This window comes from Mastacembelus armatus, chromosome 15 (assembly GCF_900324485.2).
Source record: "Mastacembelus armatus chromosome 15, fMasArm1.2, whole genome shotgun sequence".
NCBI lineage: Eukaryota > Metazoa > Chordata > Actinopteri > Synbranchiformes > Mastacembelidae > Mastacembelus > Mastacembelus armatus.
Window position 1 is genome coordinate 11,382,701 of NC_046647.1, and position 20,735 is coordinate 11,403,435.

General features: G+C 36.6%; 1 protein-coding gene across 1 annotated transcript in view; it reads left to right on the plus strand.

Annotated features, from left to right (window-relative positions):
• lmbrd1 (LMBR1 domain containing 1) overlaps positions 1–20,735 on the plus strand; it is a 42,946-nt gene that overhangs the window by 19,989 nt on the left and 2,222 nt on the right. Inside the window, exons 7-14 of the mRNA XM_026309575.1 lie at positions 1,919–1,992; positions 6,713–6,838; positions 7,737–7,889; positions 10,934–10,998; positions 11,166–11,268; positions 12,310–12,414; positions 12,491–12,640; positions 13,368–13,443. Of these exons, the coding sequence (XP_026165360.1) occupies positions 1,919–1,992; positions 6,713–6,838; positions 7,737–7,889; positions 10,934–10,998; positions 11,166–11,268; positions 12,310–12,414; positions 12,491–12,640; positions 13,368–13,443 (852 nt within the window). The remainder of the gene's footprint in view (positions 1–1,918; positions 1,993–6,712; positions 6,839–7,736; positions 7,890–10,933; positions 10,999–11,165; positions 11,269–12,309; positions 12,415–12,490; positions 12,641–13,367; positions 13,444–20,735) is intronic.

Here is a 20,735-nt window from a genome sequence, read left to right on the forward strand (position 1 = left end):
CCCTCTGTTTAATCCCCGTAAAATCTGCTCAAGAAGAGTGAACCAAGAAGAGTGGCAGCAAACATCTATCCTTCGCTTTGTGCAGAGTTCATAACCAGAATGTTCTCCATGCAGAACATGAAGCTATTGTCTATTTTGCCAAGCTCACCACTAAACAAAGGCAGCAAATCTCAATGAAACACTTGGGAATAGGAAACATGTATTCAAATGTTAATGTTCAGCCATGCTGTCAGACTTCAAAGTTTTCTTTTTGCGTGCAATACAATAAGGAGCAGGTATATAATTTATCTCCATTTTCCACCTCTTTGTCCTGCACTTTGTTGAATGCTTCTAAAAGAAAGTGATAAATGTTATAAACAGCACAAATTATACATGCCCTGAATACTGACTTAATACTCCAAATCACATGCCACTGCTAAGGAGAAAGACGAGCAGAGAGCCACTTGTGCCTGGGCTGGCAGGTGGGTTGGGCACTATGAGGGTGCTGCTAAGAGGATGTGGGATATCTGTGAATGGACAACTGTGTAGCTTCTTACATGGAACCCTATGACAGGTGGGATCTTGATAGGGGAGAGAGGCAATCAGTCTCTTCATCAATCCCTGTCTTCTAACTTCATCTCTGACAGCTGGTGTGACATCTACTGTTGCCCTTGCCTGATAGGTGGTCCTCTTTCTGCTTCAATCAAAAGTGACACACCTCAACTTAACTTACATACATGGAGAGATCCAGCTGTTTGATCACTGATTTTGATCAATGCATGACATTTTCGGCAATAAAAAAAATCTAGAGGAAGACTTTGTTACAGTGCATTAATTAAAAGCAGATATTAAATTCAGTACTACCAGAATACCTACATGATTGATTGACCTTGTCCCTGAGGATAACATTCTCTACCTTCAGCGGACTCATTTTATGTATTAGGTGATACAAGGATTTGTAGGGCTTCCTACTTATATTAAAGCCACTGAAATGGTCATGTTTTCCAAATAACCAAAAACAACAACAAAAAAAAGTTTTTTCAATCACTTTTATGATATTTAGCCACATGGTATAACTGGCTTTGCAGAGGTTTTATGTCTGCCACAATTATTTAGCCATCCATAAAGTTAGGATACTTGTAAAAAGAAAAATGAAAGCAAATAAAAGCAACATATGGCAGGATTTTCTAAGTTTTAGTGGCTAAAATGGTTCTAGCTCCAGAAAATTATAGATCCTATAATCTCCATAAGGCTGCAGTCGCTCCTTTACCTGGCAATTGCCACTTGTTTTTAAACCTGTTCCTACTTTTGTTTCTTGGTTTTCTATTAAAAATGTTTAGTCTCCAAGCCCAAGCTGGGAATGACCTGATTTCATGAGTAGGACATTAAGAATATTTCTGTAGACTTAAAACTGTTTTACAGGTTGAATAGTACTCCACATGAAGAGTGAACTGACCTTATTTGTGCAATCAGTGGAGTACCCCCTTAACACTAATACAACGTATTTCTTTTCAAATACAAGACCTCTCTAGATATCTTTTGTCGTTATAGTATAAACCAGCGAAAGTATGTGTCTGTCTGCCTTGATTAGAATTTCTGCTGTGAACGTTGCACATGAAGCACCACTGATCATACCCACTGAAGAGGAAGATTATTTCCCATCCCAAATGTTAGCTGGAGTGTGGTAATGATATTTTAGAAGCATCTGTGAAATATATTCGAAGAAATTTTTAAGCTGTGTTACCCTGTTGATATAGCCCCTGAGATAGTGTTTGAATCTGTACAGCTGTCAGTGTTGAAAAGCAAGCAGCTGACTTAAATGACATCAAAGTGAACACAATAAAGTAACTATTGATACATGTGGCAAAGAGAGTACTGGTATTTCTTTTCAGAGGACAAGGTCAAATCTCTAATGGCTTTCATGTGTTTTAACCTGCAGATGGTCTACCTGCTCTGTCTTTCTCCATCAGCTCCTTGACCTTGATTGGCATGTTGGCAGTGATCACTTACACGGTGAGTTGGGATGTGAGACAAGTGGTTGATGTTGTTTCATGTGTTTGGTGGAGCTATATCTAAGGCAAATCATCCAAAGGATTGATTTCCAAATCTTGCCAATGCTGTAGCTTAATAAGATTTGCACTTAATTAGACATCTGATATAAAATTGTTTGAGGTATGAAGAAAGAATCCAGAACAGAATAATCTTCTTTTTGTCAGATTTACCTAGTTTTTCACTGGATAAGTCATGTTTGATAATGAATGTTTTTGTAAAATATTCTTTGTGCTGCTGTGCAACTTTTTAAAGTTCTTTAAGTGCAAATGGTTTCTCAACTTTTTAGTTGAGATGTACTTAGTGATGGAGTGGCCTTTCAGTATTAGTAATGCTTGTGATTTTAGAGCTTTGGCATTCAATTACTCAAATTACTCAAGACTGTTGTCTTTCAACCGAGCACCTGCGACTTTAACGTGATGTATGTGAACCCTTCACCAGCTTATCCACCACTTACCTACTATCTATTTTCATATATACATCTACCTCAGTATCCATTAATAAATGCCCATATTTTCATTCCCTCAGCATTCTGCAGTTTTCCATTTTTTCTAGATCAGAAAATTTGACTGTTCTGTAACATTTGTTAATGCTGTCCATTTTTCATAGCTGTTATCTTGGCAACTAGACTGTGAATGTTCCCTGGATGTGGTGGTGCGAGTGTCGGGTGAAGTAACAGAAAATTGTGCCGACTGGGGTCAGAAATGCCATAAAAAAAGAAAGAAAAAAAAAAACAGGGAGTAAGAGTAAAAGTGACAGCCAACCCCAATCTATCCACTTTCTCTTTAGCTCAAAGAATCCTGTTTGACAAATTACACAACAATTGAATGTGGAGATCTTAATGAATAATACACAACCTCGTCAATTACGGTGTAAAACCAATCTTCCTTTAGGACATATAATCCATCTCTTTTGGGATTTTATCCACTATTCCCTCACTTTGCTTCTCATAGTTCTCTAAAGAGTCGATAATTACCTTGTACGTTTTGTGGATAGAAGTGGGCTCAGGATTGTGCTGACCCCATGTTGCTATGGACTCTCTGAATGCCCTGTGGAAATCAAAACTCCCAGTGTGTCTTTGTATTTGATGTTCTTTGTTTTGATGAAGTCAATCAAAGAAATCAGGCCTTTGGGCGACAACAGCAGCTGCCCTCTCACTCTTTTATTCTCATAGCCTCAAATACAGAAGCTTTTTTTTTTTTTATCTGACTTATCTTTTCATCTGATTTATTTCCTCTCCCTTCTCTTTTCTGTCTACCAGCAGCAAAACTCTTTTTGGTGGCAGCTTATCTATATCTGCAAAGAGCTGTGTGATTTATCATTCTTTACTATGTGTTATTATTAAGCCTGATTAACTTAATGGAATCTAAGTGACAGTTCACATAAACAGTGGAAATGTTGTCCATGTCTCCTGTGTTAATTTATCACTACTGTTTGTGCAGAACCAGACATCTACCACTAATGAAAATAACTCTGTGATGTAAACAGTGTGTAAGACTGCAGCTTAGTGTACTTAAAGTTAATACAAAGAGAAGCTTTAAAGCTTTCACTGCATTTTTGTGGCACTTTCTCTGGTGTACATACGTTTATATTAAAAAGTGGGGATCACTTTGCATTTTTTATTTACATGGGGCAATGGTACTACAAGGCTATCTCCCTTCCTAGTACTAACTAGACCTGACCCGACTTACCTGCTGAGGAGGACAAGATCAGGCTTGACCAGGGCCAAATGTGCAGCTGCTTTGTAGTTACTCAGTAAAAATATTGCACTTTCTGTGTGGGATTATAGATTTATTTAAACACCTGTCAGTGAATTTTATAGACAAGCAGGTTCCAGTCCTGTGACCGAATAGGCTGATCTCAAAGCTCATGCATCATGTGAAGTCCTTGGCTTTATTTAAAAGCTTGGCCAGCATATTGGCTTCTGACTCTCATGGCTCTGCAGTGTATGGACCTACATTTCTCTAGGTCTTAAATTACCAGCCATAAGATGCTGATGCTGAACTAAAAGTGAGAAGATTAATGTTGATATAATCACAGGCCCTGTGATTGACCTGGGAAGATTGGGCCTCTGAGTGAATCAGAGAAATGTCACTATTGCTTACTTTAAAATTCTCCAATCCTTTACTTGATACTTGATTTTTGCGTTCACTGTATTATTATATTTATATTTGGGTTTTATAATTTGAGTTTCTTTTTCATCAATATACTTAAGTTTGAAGTTTAGAACTCCAAACTCAAAAAAAACATGCAATGTCAAATTTTTGTGAAGTAGGGTTTAGTCTATAAAATTTATTTTCTATAAAATATTTAATCAGAAAACTGTACACATGGGGTTACATTTAAGTTTAAGATTCATAAACATAGGTGCATTAAAATGCAAAAGACAAAACTGTGCATCTTTTTTTCTTGTTTTCAAACATTAGCATTAGCATAACTTTATGGCATTGATTGTCATTGCATAATCCATAACCTAAAACAAATCCAAAGAGAATGTTTTTGTTGTTGTGCTTTTTTCTCAAAATTTACATTCACATGATCAACCGTAGTAATCTAGTGGAGACACAGAAAAACTCAGATCATAGATCCATAATGTCCAGCTTAATACTCATACTAAACATGTATGAGTTCAAATGAATTCAAACGCATTTGAAGCAAACAGAAATGAGTTGGCAACGAAACATACATACATACATATCATAAAAGACATGTTCAAAACAAAAAATGACAGTTTTTCCTCCATTTGACAGTATTTCATTATCAATCATAGTCAAGCAGTGGCAGAAACAAACATGAAATGTCCCTAACAATACTCATCCTAGGCATGAAAGAACCTTCAAGTAAACTAGGAAGGCACCTCTTCTCAAATGTTTAAATGTGTGACCTCTAATCACCTTTAGATTTCTAGTACAGACAGACACACTAACAAGACTGCTGCTTGGTTTGTGGAGCTTGTCGTGTTTAATGCCCAACCAGCCAATCTGTCCTTTTAATCAGCAGTAGGGAAACAGCAGACGTGGCAGTACTGCCAAATATGCACTGTAGGCTTAATAGTATAAGTCTTACTTCTTTAAATACACAAGCTTGGTTATTTCCAATTTGTCAAAATATATAAAAGCCATTTGTTCACTCTTTTAATTTGGGTGTGCTGGATTGGCCACTTTATAAAGAGATGTGGAGAATATAGGGAGGACCTCCTGTCTTTTTGACTCTGTCATCAAAATCAGAAAGACCAACAAGAGGTGGCTTGTGTAGGAAACCTGTGTCCACCAAGATCTCCCGCTAAGCAGTCAAATGACTCTTTCTGAATGATTTCAGTCAGTAACTCCCCCTCAGCTAACACGCACAGTCACACACGCTCTCATCGACCCTCCTCCAGGCTATTTCTGGTTATTATTGACCACAGCGGGGTCTAAAATAACTTTAATGAGCATGCATGATTACGTGTCAACTAAAACTGTACAGTACACTACAGCAGAGACACACCTGTTTTTTTTTTTTGTTTGTTTGTTTGTTTTTTTTTTCATTTCTTCTATGTTGTTGCACATTTTAGGGAAAGGGAAATGTTTCTCTTGGGATCTGGGACAGGTTTTCCTTTTATGAGTGTGTTTGATATTCGGGACATGCTCCGGCCTTAAGAGCTTCATGATTCATTGCAGGAGGCGACATTCGCCTGTAGCAGAGATCCACAGCAGAGACTAATAATAGTCTAGCCTGTCTTAGTATCCCATGTGGCTCTCTTAATGCTACCTAACACTCAAAACTAGTAAAAGTTGGTTTAGAAAAATATAGACTCTGCACTTGAAATGTAGAAGAAAGAGGGCAGCATCTTTTGACAGGACTGAAAGTAGTTCTGCACAGAAGGCCCCTTTGTTTTATTATGAAGCCATAAAATGGCACTCCTCCATGGTAAATGGTAAGTTGGTAAAAATGAAACAGCACAGCGAGAGCAAAAAAGCATTAGACTGTTGCTGTCATTTTCATTTGTATTGATTGTTGTTGATAGTGTTGTCTGGTATTATAGGTGTCCCTCATTTTTAATTTAAGTTCATACATCCCTTTAAGAGATTGAACCTCACTGATAGTAGAAAGTTATTTTCAAATTTATTGTATTCATGCTCTTCTTTCTGTCATTCTTAGCTGTCTTTGTACTGTATGTCTATGTACTGTATTTCTCTAGCTGTTTATTTATACTGTATGTGCCCCTCAAACAAAAAGTTTGTGTATTCATTTAATTTCACATCATTCAGCACTGATGGCACCTTGATGCCTCCTCCTTTAACTGAAATGTTTCTCCCTAAAATTGCACTTACAAAAATCCTGGATAGAGGACAGTGTTGTCACATGGGGGCACTGTTAAGCTGTAAATTGCATCGGGGTGATATAAAGCAGTGATATCCACACAAAATGGTTGCAGCAAATTCACCAATAAACCTCAGCACAATTATAGATTCCACCATTTTATTTTTTTTTTCTTCTGCCAAAAATGACATATTCTGGAAAACTAGGGACTATATTATTTGGTGTGTCTGTGTTTGCTTACCCTCATTTGACTTTTGTCATGTTAAACATTGTGATGTTGCTGTCATCAGGCAGTATGTGTGGGTGGATGCATGTGCCACGCATGCCATCCCATTTTGACAATAATGTGTGATTATAATGGTAGTTTTGCACTGTCTTTCAGGCATATGGTATGTCTGTGCTGCCTTTGAATCTGATAAAAGGCACACGGAGTGTGGCTTATGAACGACTGGAGAACACAGAGGACATTGATGATGTTGAGCATCAGATAGAAAATCTGAAATCCAAGGTTGGTTTTCACTGAATGACACACAGCACTGGCATGACATGGGACATAAATGATTATGTATAATTATGCGTCATCATGAAAAAAATTGTGGAACAAAAGCTCGAAGTAAAAATATATACATCATTAATATAATAACTATATGAATAACATTTTAGAACACCTCCTCTTTTCTTTTTTCTTTTTTTACATCAGTAGTGTATACCAGTAATCATGCATTGTAATCATGAAAGGTACCCATGCAGTGCCTCCAGCTGATCAGCCCCTCCTTATTTTTTCATGTTCCTCTCTGTCTTTTTATATAGTTATGGATAGTTAGCATTGTTTTTGTCAACCAACCTCTAAAATGAGGGTAGCACCAATACGAAAATACAAGTAAAGACGGCTATTAGTTGCTATTAGTTGTCATGAAGACCAGCATTCATTCACTATCCCCTGCATATAAATATAAATGCTGAAAACCTTGTATGGTTAACATAGAACAGAAGAGTTTCCTTTAACATTTGTATGTCATTAGTCTAAATACATATACTGTACACACACACGTGTGTGTATAGGGGTATAGGGAGTTTTGAGATTTTGGCAAATATCACTTTTTACAACATAGCATATAATAGTTCTGTATTTTTACTGGCATATAAATTATACTTGGTCTTTAGACCATGGTGTTATAATGCTTTACATATCCACCCACTCACATAATAACTCTTAAATTTGAGAATCTTAAAGTTTTAAATGTTGTTTTTGTAACTTTCTAATTTTGGCAATCATTGGATATTTCCTATATTTTTCCATCATTAGTGCAGTTTACTTACCAGTTAAGCTTCCAGCAATGACATATGTCACAAGTGATCAAATATGCATATGAGTATTAATTGATTTATTTGGTTGTTTGTTGTAGTGTAAAGATGGACGTCCCCTTTCCTCAAGAGATCGGAACAACCTACAGGAGCTGGAGGGCAAACTGCAGGTCCTTCGCCGCAGGGGGAGACACCTGGAAATTGCAGAGAGGAACTGCTGCACTAAAGTGGGCAGTGCTCTCAGACCTTTGAAGGTGAGTCTGTATTAGGGAATTGGTTTCTATTCACAGAAAAATTATCTCTGATATGGATTATATTGTACACAAAAGGAAAGCCTCTCTGTGTCTATATATTGGATGTGATCTTAGAAATGCCATTATTTAGACTTATGTGCTCAAGTTTATTTGGCACTGTTGTTTTAATTGATTTTTGAGCAGAAGTAGATTATGATTACATAATATGTCACACAAAAGTTACTTAATAGTTGCTTGGCCAAATCTCACACCTTCTTTCATTTTTGCCTGATTAAACATCTTCCTCTCTGTTTCTTTCGTGCTCAAGTTCTAATCTGGACTGCTCTAGATTTACTTTTAGTTCTACTTTACACAACTGCATATTTACATGATTCCCACGGGTAGTCTCTTCACCTAATTTACTTTGAAGTCTCTCAGGGAGTCTCACATTTCTCAGGCAGGATCTCATGGTTCCCCAGGGATAAAGCAATACAGCTACAAACTTCTCTTTTTTGGGTTGGTCAACCAATGCATGGACCTCATATATGCAATTTTAATAACATTGTTCCCATATTCAAATTTGACCAAGAATGTCACAAGACTTAAACATTGCTCCTTGGCATCAACACCTGCACAGGCAAGCATCTGGAGATGATGCACTGGTGAGCTTTATGCACCCCTGACCCACTGTAGTTACCTAGACTAAATCATACAAAACCAGCACCTGTACAAAACAACCTTGCAAAATTAAGTGCTTTTGCAAACATCACATTAGTTGCAACATTTTTTACACATTTTCCTTGTAGTTGCATGTGTACCTTAAACCATTGGGATTATGGGCAAAGTACACCTTTTGGACTCATTGGATACTAACAGTTCACACAATTCCATGAAAAAAATCACTGCAACCTTAAGGCTGCCTATTCCCACCAGTCCAATAGCTTACTCTAACTACTTGGTTTCTGGAGTACAACAACTGTAGTAAGCATTGGATTTTTAATTTACAAAAATACTGGCTGTGGTGATCAATTTGTCTTAGAATAATGGAATAATAGCTGTAATTAATCTTAAACCTTTACAGTCAAAGGCATTTTACTGGTGCTGATTTCATTGTACTACAGATTTAGTGACCATGTAGCAAAGAAAACATGGTAACCAGGCTGTCTGTGTAAATTCTGCTTAAAAACCACTGTGACAATATATATTTTTGTGTAATATTTTTGCATCTTACTTCCTTGCACATTATGGATGGCAATATTATTTTTCTGCTCACACACTTCCTGCTTTAGCAGTAGAATGGATATGCGAAGAGTAATGGGACAGCAATAATCTCCACACCCCTCCTGTTCATATTTTACTTTACCTAATCCTCATGCAAATCTAGGTGCATAGTGCACAGTGATTGATATACCCTTATTGTCCATTTGTATAACATAGCACAGTTAAAATAGGATCCACTGTTTTGGTTGCATTTTTTTGTGTTAAGAAAAGGATGAGTTCCAACATCACTCTCCTAGTTTACATTTTACATTCCCACTGCTATTCATTTTCCAGTGTTTTACTGCACTGCAGGCATGCACAAACATTTTAAACCAGTGTCTGTAACAGTTTGTCTTTAACCAAGGGGGTTGCTGTTAATGACAGTCCCCAGACTCACATTTAAACAGTAATGAGTTGAGAGATTTATTTACTGTATACTGTGGCACTGGTGTAGAGTGATAAGCCAGACTCTTTTTTTTTTTTTTTTTTCCTAGTAGAGCATTCACATCATTTCTACATTTCTCAAACACATGCTGTTCTTTTTATTTCAACCCTGGTGGAGATTGAAAGTGACTTATTTAACATGAGGTATATGTAGAGCTTAAAAGTTGCTCAGACCTCACAAAATTGTTACTATGTTTTGATGGGATCATAAAGCAAAGGTATTAAAAAATTATTTAGATAAGTTGTAATTTATGATGCAATGTCATTATTTTTGTTAAAAATGTGCTGTCTTCTCATTTAAAATAGAAAAATAATCCCCACATTTTGATTATTTAAAGCTTTTTTTCCCCCATGTTTATGATAGCTTTTTGTTCAATATGTTACTTTTTTATAGGCAAACTACATTTGCAGTTTCCTCTTTTTGCTTTTGTTTGTTCGGTTTAGGTAATGAGGGCAGTGTAATCAGTAAATTTCTCATCTGTCTGCCCACCTAACTTTATAAGTCATTATTTATATCACGGGAGTATAAACAACAATAAGGATGTGTTGATCATTGGTTTCTTGATTGTAATTGAGGCTTTACTACAATCATTGAGAAATTACATCAAGGGGTGTTTGTCAAAGCTAATTGAAAACCAATCATTAAATGATTGCTTTTTGTAATGTAAAATGGAAATTTTCTCCTAATGGTTTCAATCTAGGCAATGATATGAATATGTCAGAAGTTCTAAGATAAGAAAATGAGTACACATACTTATTTACATTATCTACATTCATTTTATTTATCTATCTCTGTCTCTCCGTCCGTGGCTGTCTGTCCATCCGTCTATCTGTCCATCCATCTGTCCATCTATCCTGTGATATAGTCAGGATAGATTGGGTTTTTTTTTTATGGTTTTAGACATGCTACATATGGATGCCACAAAATATTTTTGAATTGTATTATATTTTGCCATATTTGTTCCCCTGTTGTTTGCTTCAATATGGCTGGTACAAGATCTTGAAGGCAAGTGGTTGATATGGTTTATTGCCTTTTTGGCTGCCACCCACCTTTTGCCTCCCTGGTTGTAACCGCCATACTCTGTCTGCACTTTGCCATTGCTTCCCCCTGACTCCTCAGGCAACAGTGCCAAACTGCGGCTGTCCAAGCCATATGGTCTCTCCATGACAGAAGACATGACAGAAATGTTATATTTACTGACCCAGTAGATCCCTTTCAAAATACATTTTATAATTTAATAATTAATAATAATATTTTTTCCTTCTTTGAGTTCAGTTGTATGAGTGAGGTATGAGTGGTTGTGGTTGTGGGTCCAGTTAATTGGTACTGCATTGTAATGCATTGATTTTGTTTTTTGCAGATACTGATGGGCATTTTCTTTGTCATGGTTGCACTGCTGTTCATTGTTGCCCTGTTCATTTCAAAGTAAGTTATGATATGTCCTGTAACACCATAATTCATAATAAAATACAACCAATCTGTCACGTAAATAGTATGTGACACAAAATGGACTGTGTAATAGTTTCCTTTAACTATATTCATTTATGATTAATGTAGGAGACAAATAAGTGTTTTTATTTTCTGTGTTTCAGTTTGGATAAAGCTCTCCACTCAGCTGGCATCAGTTCTGGGTTCATAATCTTTGGCACCAACCTAACCAATCCTCTAAATGAACTTCTGTTAGCCTTACAGCCCGTGAGTATCTTCATCTCTGGTATTGAAAAGATGATTATGCTCCATTAAGATATATTTAAAGCCATTTTCCCCATCATCATTTACCTATATTTAAGTGGAATTTAAAACTTAAACTTGGCTAATTTTAAATGCTGTAACTACATACATTAAACGAGTGATATTGTCTTAAATGTCAATTTGTGGTTTGTTACTTTTAAAGACATAATAGTCTGATAGACACCATAATCACTTTACCAAATTCCTTGATTTATTCTCACGAGTGCATTTTGCAATCCTCAACTTCAAAATAATGTAATGTCCCCAGAGCTGAGATGTGGTTAGCACAATTAACAGTTTTAAGTGGGATCACAATAGGTGGGAAATGGCAAGAACAAAGAGTAGTTGCTTCACCCTTCAAAATGATGAATGCAGGAAAATAACATGGCCAACAGTGGGGAAATTAGTCAACACTGGTATGACAGTCTTGTAAAAAAAATATGGATTGTATTGCAGACACAACTGTTTTTATGACCCAACTGGTCTGATTCTCAAACCACACATTTACAATGTCAGACAAAACCTATATTTGGGTAAATTGAATTGATTAAATGTCCAAAGTCCAGTGTTTAGAAGTATGACCTTGGTATTTAAGTAATTAAGTGCCCCATAATAAGAATAGGATACTATATGCAGGAATCTAATTTGAGGTAATATCATAATATGAGTGAATCATAATATTTCAGCTTGTAGAAAATTATTGATAAATATTCATGTTACATGCATGCACTTAGACTACAGCTATAAACACAATCTGTTTTACTTATTAATAGGTAAATACAGTTGTTGGTGCTGCAGTCTTGACAATATCTGAGTGCACTGCACAGTGACCAGCACAGATTAATTGGGCTAGAACAAAAGGTATTGATGGGAGTTGCTCATTAAAAGCTCTAAGCATCTTTGAGAGGCATCCACCCTGAATGTTTAGCTTTGAAAGCAACAATGCCTTTATATGTGGCCTGTGCATATGATAGATGTAGCTGATCTCTGTCCATGGTATCACAGGTGTTTCCACTGGATTACATCCTGATCACAGTCATCACCATGTACTTTGTGCTCACATCCATGGCTGGCATTCGCAACATGGGCATTTGGTTCTTCTGGATAAGGGTAAGGAAATCCCTTTATGTCTATGTTACCTTGTTAAAATACACAACTGGTTGCACATTAACATTTACTTTTTCAGCTATACAAAATAAGGCCTAAGAGGACTCGTCCCCAGGCTCTCCTCTTCCTCTGCATGATTCTTCTCTTGATTGTTCTTCACACCAGCTACATGATCTACAGCCTGGCTCCACAGTATGTCATGTATGGCAGCCAGAAATATCTTGTACAGGTGAGGAAAAATGTATCTATATCTATGTATTTCTGTGGGTTTTAGTCTCACAGATGAGAGGTAGCTCTGACTACAGGTCTTCAGTGTCAGTCCCCTAGTGGGTTCAAACCACTTCGGTCCAGCTGGAGGTAGGCAAGAGCGTAGGGCGGTAGTAAGGCTTTTAGACTCTTGTTCTTTTTGGAGCCTGTCTCTGTACGTTAGGCTATGTGCTATTACTGTGCAGTTCTGTTGTTTGACAGTCTACTATCTGTATGATCTGCAGCTTTGTGCGTGCTCTCACTTACTCTGCGTGGGTGTGTGCATGTGCTAGATGCACCCGCATTTCTATGGTTTGTCTCAAAAATCTTTTGAAATGACATAATTAAAATTAACCATGGTTTTGTGTTTGCTTAAACATCCTTTTTAAATAACAGAAAAAAACCAGCTTGGTATGATTCACAGGGAAAACATAGCTTATTTGTATTGGCTGCTGTCTTTTTACTTATGTAAAACACAATATAACAAAGAAGTTCATGTTATCTAGTGCTCTGAGTGAAATGTATTTATTTCTATTTATCCATGGCAAAACTTGCAGGACTTAATTGAACCATGTTAAACCCAAGGTCATTCTATAATTTATGAGTAATGGACTGTTGCCGTTTATTCTACTGTTACAAGGTTTGTATCATCACATGAAGTGTGTGTTAAAGTAACATATGCATCTTCTTTTTTTTTTGATCTGAGTCAGATGGCTCCAGCAGGTCCTACATCTGGGAATACTACTTTTGGCACAACGAGGATCTGTGATGCAGATGCGCCCGAGGGTGAGTCTGTCATCTTTGCTAGCAAAGTAAGGTAGCATTGGTCCAATTGTGAGTTGTTGGAGAACATACAGCACATCATCTAATATTTATTCCTTAGAAGTTAATGCCAAAAGAAAGTAAAGACAATGTACACGTAGCCAGTTAATGAAGACCAGTTCCACATTCAGCATTCATTAGAGGGAATAATACCAGGGACAAACACTTATGTGGCCTCTTGACCAATGCTTAAAATATAAGTATAGTCATTAAAACATAAATGTATGAATGTACGTTCTGCCAGTGAACTTTATTGGGATAATTAATTGCCTAATGCTCAAGTCAAGCTCTTGCTGGTAGTTGAGCAAATTTCAAGCAATAATTGTATTTGGATATAATATAATAATTTGTTATATCTGTAATATTTCTGATTTCTCCCAATGTCTTTCCCAATCTATACACTTATACTTTTAAAGTACATTTTGAACTTCCATAGTCATCCAAAAAGACAAGCCTATTTTTGACCTGTATGTCTGTTTTTGTGAATAAAAAATTTTCTAACATTTTTCAAATGAATCAAGGATTGAGCATAAAGTCTCTCCCAGAACACATTGAACAAGAATACAATTAATATGGATGGATTTAGATATTAGGTGACCAAAATTGATGTGAAACAATTGTATAAGAGTGATTAATTCTTACAGTCAATTATGTGTTTTTCATATTTCTAAATAGTATATATTTCCCTGTAAATATCTAAATATCTTGCCTATGCCTATGTTAAATTATAGTAGTGTTGTTAATTATATGTTTGAATATAGGAAGCCTATGGTATATGACAATTAGGACATTTGAAAACTAGTCCTCTGTTTTGTTTGGTTTAGTGGATTTTTTTTGTTCAAGAGGTTTCTTCTGTGCTGCATCAGTCAGTTTTCATCTTTGGAAAGCTGCCAAATCGGTAATACAAATAGAAACTAAATTTCATAGTCTTAAACTATAATTTATGCTTTTAATAACTTCAAGTACCACGTAGACTTCCTTGCAGATTACATACTCCTTTTTGTATGATGCCAAAATGGAGTTCAAGAGGAAACCTTCTAAAAACTGTTTTTATTAATTTTGTATTTCCTAAAACTGAAATCTATTGTTAGAATTGTTCTTGAGCTTTATTTAATTCTATAGCTATATTAATAATCTAATTATATATTATACTGTACTATCTTTGGATGCCATGTTGAGACCATGCTTTCTTTGTTGTGCCAGAAGGTGACCAGTGGCAGTCTCAGGCTAAATGCATGCTGGCCCAGGTCTTCTTCCAGGACCTCTCTGTATTTGGCTGCATCCATACTTCACTCAATTCTGACCAGTTTCCTTGTATATGCCATAGAAAAGAATGTAAACAGTATGATGCTGTTACCAACATGCTTCATTGTAGGGATAGTGGTAACCAGGCTTGGTTAACTTGGTGTTCACCAGACATAGTGCTCTAGTTTCTACCAAAAGAGTTATATATCTGTGTGATCAGACTATGCTATCTTTTTTCTCCTGCTCTCAGAGTCTTTTAAAAGCTGTTTGGCAAGCTCTAAACCTGCTGTTGTATAGCTTTTACTCAAAGTGGATTCTGTCTAGCCACTCTACCAAAAAGGCCTGAGTGATGAAGTGCTGTTGAGAGGATCGTCCTTCCAGCAGGCTGTCCTATCTATGCATAGCACTACTGTAGCTCTGTTAGAATGGCTGCTATGTCTTTGAACACCTCCCTCCCCAAAGCCCTGCTTTCCTGGATCCAGTTTGCCTGGATGCCCCACTCTGAGTAGTCCTGAAGATTTTAAACTTTCCATGTCAGAATGACTGAGGGCACTGCGCTCCTGGGAACACCTAAAATCGTTTTATACCCATGCCCTGATGTATGTTTCACCACAACATTTTATCACAGCAGTCTCCAGTGTTCCTTGAGTTTTGTTGCTTAGTTTTTGTCTGGATGTGCAGACATTTCTGGGACCTTATTTACGTAGGTGTCTGCCTTTCTAAACTTTGTTCAACCGATTAAATTTGTCACAAGTTTTTGTCAAATCCTAAAGAAAATTTAAGCAAACCGCATCTCTAATATTATTCTGTCTGATTTAATTGTTCAGTGATAAGTAGATCCAGTCGTATGTGCAGTGTTTTAAAGTTTCCATTTCAATTTTAAATAAGATAAATATGATTTGTTATTCTTGTATTAATCATGCAGTTATTAATAAGGCTGCACTCAATTAATTTGGCCATGTTTGCATGTGACAGTAATGACAATAATGCCAATACTGCCAACATACAGTAATTACATAAATTGACAATCCCTCACAAATACTCCTGTTTACATGACTTAGTGAAACTGATCCTATTTTAGCCATCTTGGATCTGGGTCCTGCTTTCGTAATGGTTGTTGTACCACCTACCACAAGGCGGAGGAACATGTGTTTGAAAGATTTTGTTAGTTTGACAAAAGTGTAACTCTATTTCCTAATTTTTATGTGTATCTCTATGTTTCTCTAAACAAAAGTTTGTTATATATTTTCCCAAAGGAGAAAATACTTCAGAAACTCCTTTTTTTGGAATAAATATCTTACGTGTCAGTCAGTCAACCAAGTAGGTCATGTAATTGCACTTCAGTAGTCTGTGATGCTTGATCATTTGTACTGCAATTCCTGTTTTGTTTTTTTTGGTAGAGTGTCAGTCTGAACTCCTTTGGTTTTAAAGTTACTGATGACTAAGAGAAAAAACTGGTGACTAAGACAAAAAAACTGATTATGATCCACTGATATGGAAAAACACTTCTGGTAGGACATGCACATTGTCTAGTGGTACCAGTATGTATGAAGAGATTCAGAAACATGGATATGACTTGACATTCACTTACTCTTTAAATTTTAGGTTCCTCTTTGCAGATATAAAATTAGAATTAGGAAAAAAAAATTAGAATAGGAAAATAACAATGGCATCAACCGTAGAAGAGACTCTACTTTGTAAAAACCCTTTGTGGGACACTGGATCAAAAGACCACTATACCAAAATAAGGAAGAAGTCAAACTGGTGACTGATTGGCCAATTGGTCACAGTGGTAATGACACTAACATCTTGGTGAACAGGTGCTCAGTGCCATGCTCTCCATTATCTACTCTAAGGTCATTACCACGTCATTATTCATTTACTCAGCATAATGGAAACGAATCTACAGGAATTAGCTGCCATGACCCCAGACAACCTGAAACCTAAAATCATCTACAGTATGTGGTTTCTTCTTGTACATTATTGGAAGGCCTCTGCAGCACTGGTGCTTATTTCTTGCTTACTTAGCAGCCGATAGGGAATTTTTTTATCTTAGTCCATACTTTTTGACAAAAACCTTGAATACTTGTAGCATTAACCATTTAAAATTTGGTTTTAGTATAAACTAAAATATTATTAATATTGAAACCTGAGAAATTTTCAGCATTACATGATGCTGTCCTATCAAAGTATTCTTACCACTGTAATCATCATGCTGTTGCTTTTGGTGCAGGAGTTGCTGTGATCATAATCTTTGACTTGCATTTAAGTTTATCTGTATCTATAACTACCAACTGTCAGTAAAGATGAGATGATTTTATGTTTACTCCTCTTGGCATGGATGAAAAAGGAAAAAAAAGGTATATATCTCCATAAGATATATCCAATATACCCATAATGATTAAGAGATAGCTTGAGATTGAGGATCTGTTTATTTTTTGTTTTGTTTTTTTTTAATCATTTTATTTTTCCTTCACTTTCCACATGTAATGCCAATTTAAGTGAATCTTTTTAATAATTTTTTGTTTTGGTTTTTTTTCTGACTGAAAGCAGTCTAGTTGTTTAGGATTGTAACAATCTATCAGAACTATTTAAACATATTGATTTGATTTTATTGAATTCTCTTCCCTTATCTTCAAATGTTTATTCGTTTTAATGTCCATCTGTTACCCACGCATTAACTGTTGTTTATTGCCATCATGCTTACACTTCCATCATTACAATCAGCAGTCGTCATTATTGGTTACATTAGTTCCCTTGACAGTTTAAACAAAGACTGTAATGACATTCTGTCCACAGCACTCCTGACTCAGTTCCTTCACAAATTCAAGAGCTTATCCTGAGTGAAATCTGCCACATGGTCTTTAAAATACCCAGTGCATCGTTTGTACAGTAACAACAATATGGCCTGGCACCTTCTGTAGCAAGGAAAGATAAGTTCACACTTAATGCAGCCCCAGTTTTTGCTTTTGAGATGGTTCTATTTGGCAGAGTTAGATAATTGCAAACCGAAATTTGGATGCTGATTGTGGCAACGTGCTACATTAAAAAAAATAAAGTACCACACACTAAGCTTCCATATTGTATTAATCTATTTGATATTTTGACCACAATTAGTTTTTCTAAAGGCAAATAGAAAATTGTCAGGCAGCCTTATATGCAATGACATTTCACGACTGACATCATAAGCACTGCAGGATGTTCTGCAGTGTTGAGAACAAAGGAAAAGATTATAGATGGAAGATGGTATAATTGAGACCAAACAGTTGCTCAATTTACCCACAGATTCGGGTTGTGTCTTTGCTTTTGTTTTCTGCTGATAATCTTGTTCGTTTTCACCTTATGGTATAAGACCCCTCAGGCCTGCCTCTTTCTGTACAAATGTCTTTCTGTAAGTTTAAGCTGAATTGTAGCCATGAACGCAAGTCTGCTTCTTACCTTGGAAGATATATCAGTATCATCATTATTTTTAAATGAATGCCAGTGATGAAACTCTAATACAGAGGAGTATATTCACATTATGGACTGCTGTCTGTTTCCTAGCAACTTGGCCGTTTCCACAGCATTGTTTTAAAGAGCTTCAAGGGGAAGATGGTTATAATTTTGCCATGCCGCTGAGATGTCAGATGCCGAGACAACAGGATACTCCCTCAACCCCAACACAAATTTATAGTAATTTTCTTTGCATCAGGGGGATCATCATCAATTTGCGTTACAATAGGATCCGTCAATCAAATGTTATTCTCTTGAAAGAAAAATGTCCATCTCGTAATCCATAGACACCCACTGCCTTTGGAAGAAAAATACAGTTTCAGTGAGTAGCCATTTGCTTTGCGGTGTCCAAAAAGGACTCCTTTATTAATTTAAAAAGTAAAGATTGGTCTTAAAGACAACTTCCTGTTATAAATTACAGTATTGGTATAGTCAGTAATTTAGACTTAAGTTAAAGTAATATAATATATATATATATATATATATATATATATATATATATACACACAATTTTGCACAGCAAAAGGATGATGAACCTTCCTTCCCCAAATTAATATGAGAAGCCAAAGACTTGAAAATAGTTGTGCTGAACACACAAATGCATCTTCAAAGGAGATTGGAACGAAAGTGCTCTGCTAGATGGAGAAAAGGTAAAAGCATATAGTCTAAGTACACAAGTGCTTGCTGATAGAGAGGCTTTTACAAAGAACACTGGTTTTATGCATGTGTTTGGGTTTGAATCCAGAGATGAGTTATACATAATGCATCACGTTAGACAGGGCAGCACTCAGCCGGATACCATGAGGCTAGGTGAAATTACCTGCACTCACACACTGCCCCATGCTCTTATCAGACAGCGGTAATGATTTCAAGGTGAAGTGGGTCAGTGCTGTACATGATAATATATTTAGGCAGACCACTGTTGTGAACCATCTGTAGGTCCCACTCAGAGCCCCGCAATTCAGGTGAGCAGCTGGGGAGCTACAGATGGCTGAGGTACTGGAGGAAGTGAGTGGGGTCATGGGGATGAAGATAGACTTGCTTCTTCTATTATCTGTTGATCCTGGTTAAGTAGAAGCTGATTGTTGCTACACCTTCAGAGCTCCCTCAGCCCACTCTGTCTAATCTTTATTATAGATGAAATGGCACATACCTGGGAAAGTGAGATTTTCCAGGATTTTTTTTTTTCGTAAATTTAACACTCTGGAGGGAAAAGCTTTTGAAAAGACCTGCTATAATGAATAAATTCTAAACCACACTGAGTTATTGCTGTGGACTTTGATGGCCTGTAGCTTGATGTAAGTCTGATTGCACTGTTCATGGGGTTCAAGTCAGTATGAGGAGCTGTGTAAGGAACAGTGTGATAGGAGCATCACAGCAGGCTTAGCGTTAATGCTCCAGATGGCTCTCTAACATAGCCAGACAGTGCAGTTTTTTTTTCTTCACTTAAACATTGGGGACTTTCTTTCTTGCCTTGTTCTGTTGAAATTATACAAGTCTGGTTAGGAGTGCATTGAAGCTTTTTTTTTTGTTGCTTTTGTGCGCATTGATAAGGTAATTAATAATGTGATATTAAGGGAAACATGTTTTTTTTTCTTCTTTCTTCCTGCATTTCAAAAAATAAAAACAATTAGAGCACTGAGGACAGAGCCATACTCCACTGCATGCATATCAGTGGCACTTGACACATTTGACGTCAGCAGCTTTTCCCATGGCTGCCAATACGCATTCATGCACATAAAGGGGAATGATTCAGCCTAAGAATTCTTATAATATTTCCGTCTTCTAGGCCAGTCAGATCAATAACAGTATAAGCTCTGTCAAAAACTTGAGTGCTTGCAGAGCAAAGAGCTGCTCCATAAACAAAGAAGGCAATTGGGTTTTAGCAATGAGTGAGCCTCTTTCCTCATGTCTTTGGTTTTAAAGTGTTTATATTCATGATCACGGTGCTCGATCAATACTGACTGAATTGTCTTTCATCATGGCAATCAAATGTCAGTTGATAAACACTATAGCCCAGAGTTTTGAAACCTGCTGCATAAAAATAGCAGCATTAGAGACATTAGATTCAGATTGGCTCTTTAAATGGGTAATCAATTAAATGGACAATGCATTTTACTCCTTTCACTTTGGATTTTTTGCAATGTATGTAATTTGCCATAAAGAGTCGATTGAGACATGAATAAAAACTTGAAATAGCAAACATGAATAATTTGCTGGTGGATTCTTCTACCTACTTTCGGACATGAGTATCACAGGTGTAATCAAATTCTGTCTTAACCAGTTTATTCATGACTCTAGCTGTACCTGTACCTAGTCATTTGATATCAAAGGCTTCAAGGCTTTAAAATATTCTGGAGAGCTTGAAAGGGTCCCAAACACAAATTGCATCCATTTACCTCATCAGAGAATCTGGGTTACATGCATAACCCATGACCTATGGCTGGTCCTCTTTACGATTTGTTGGTGTCTCCTTGCATGTCTGTGCTTTTACCTTGTGCCTTTTTAATGTGTAATAC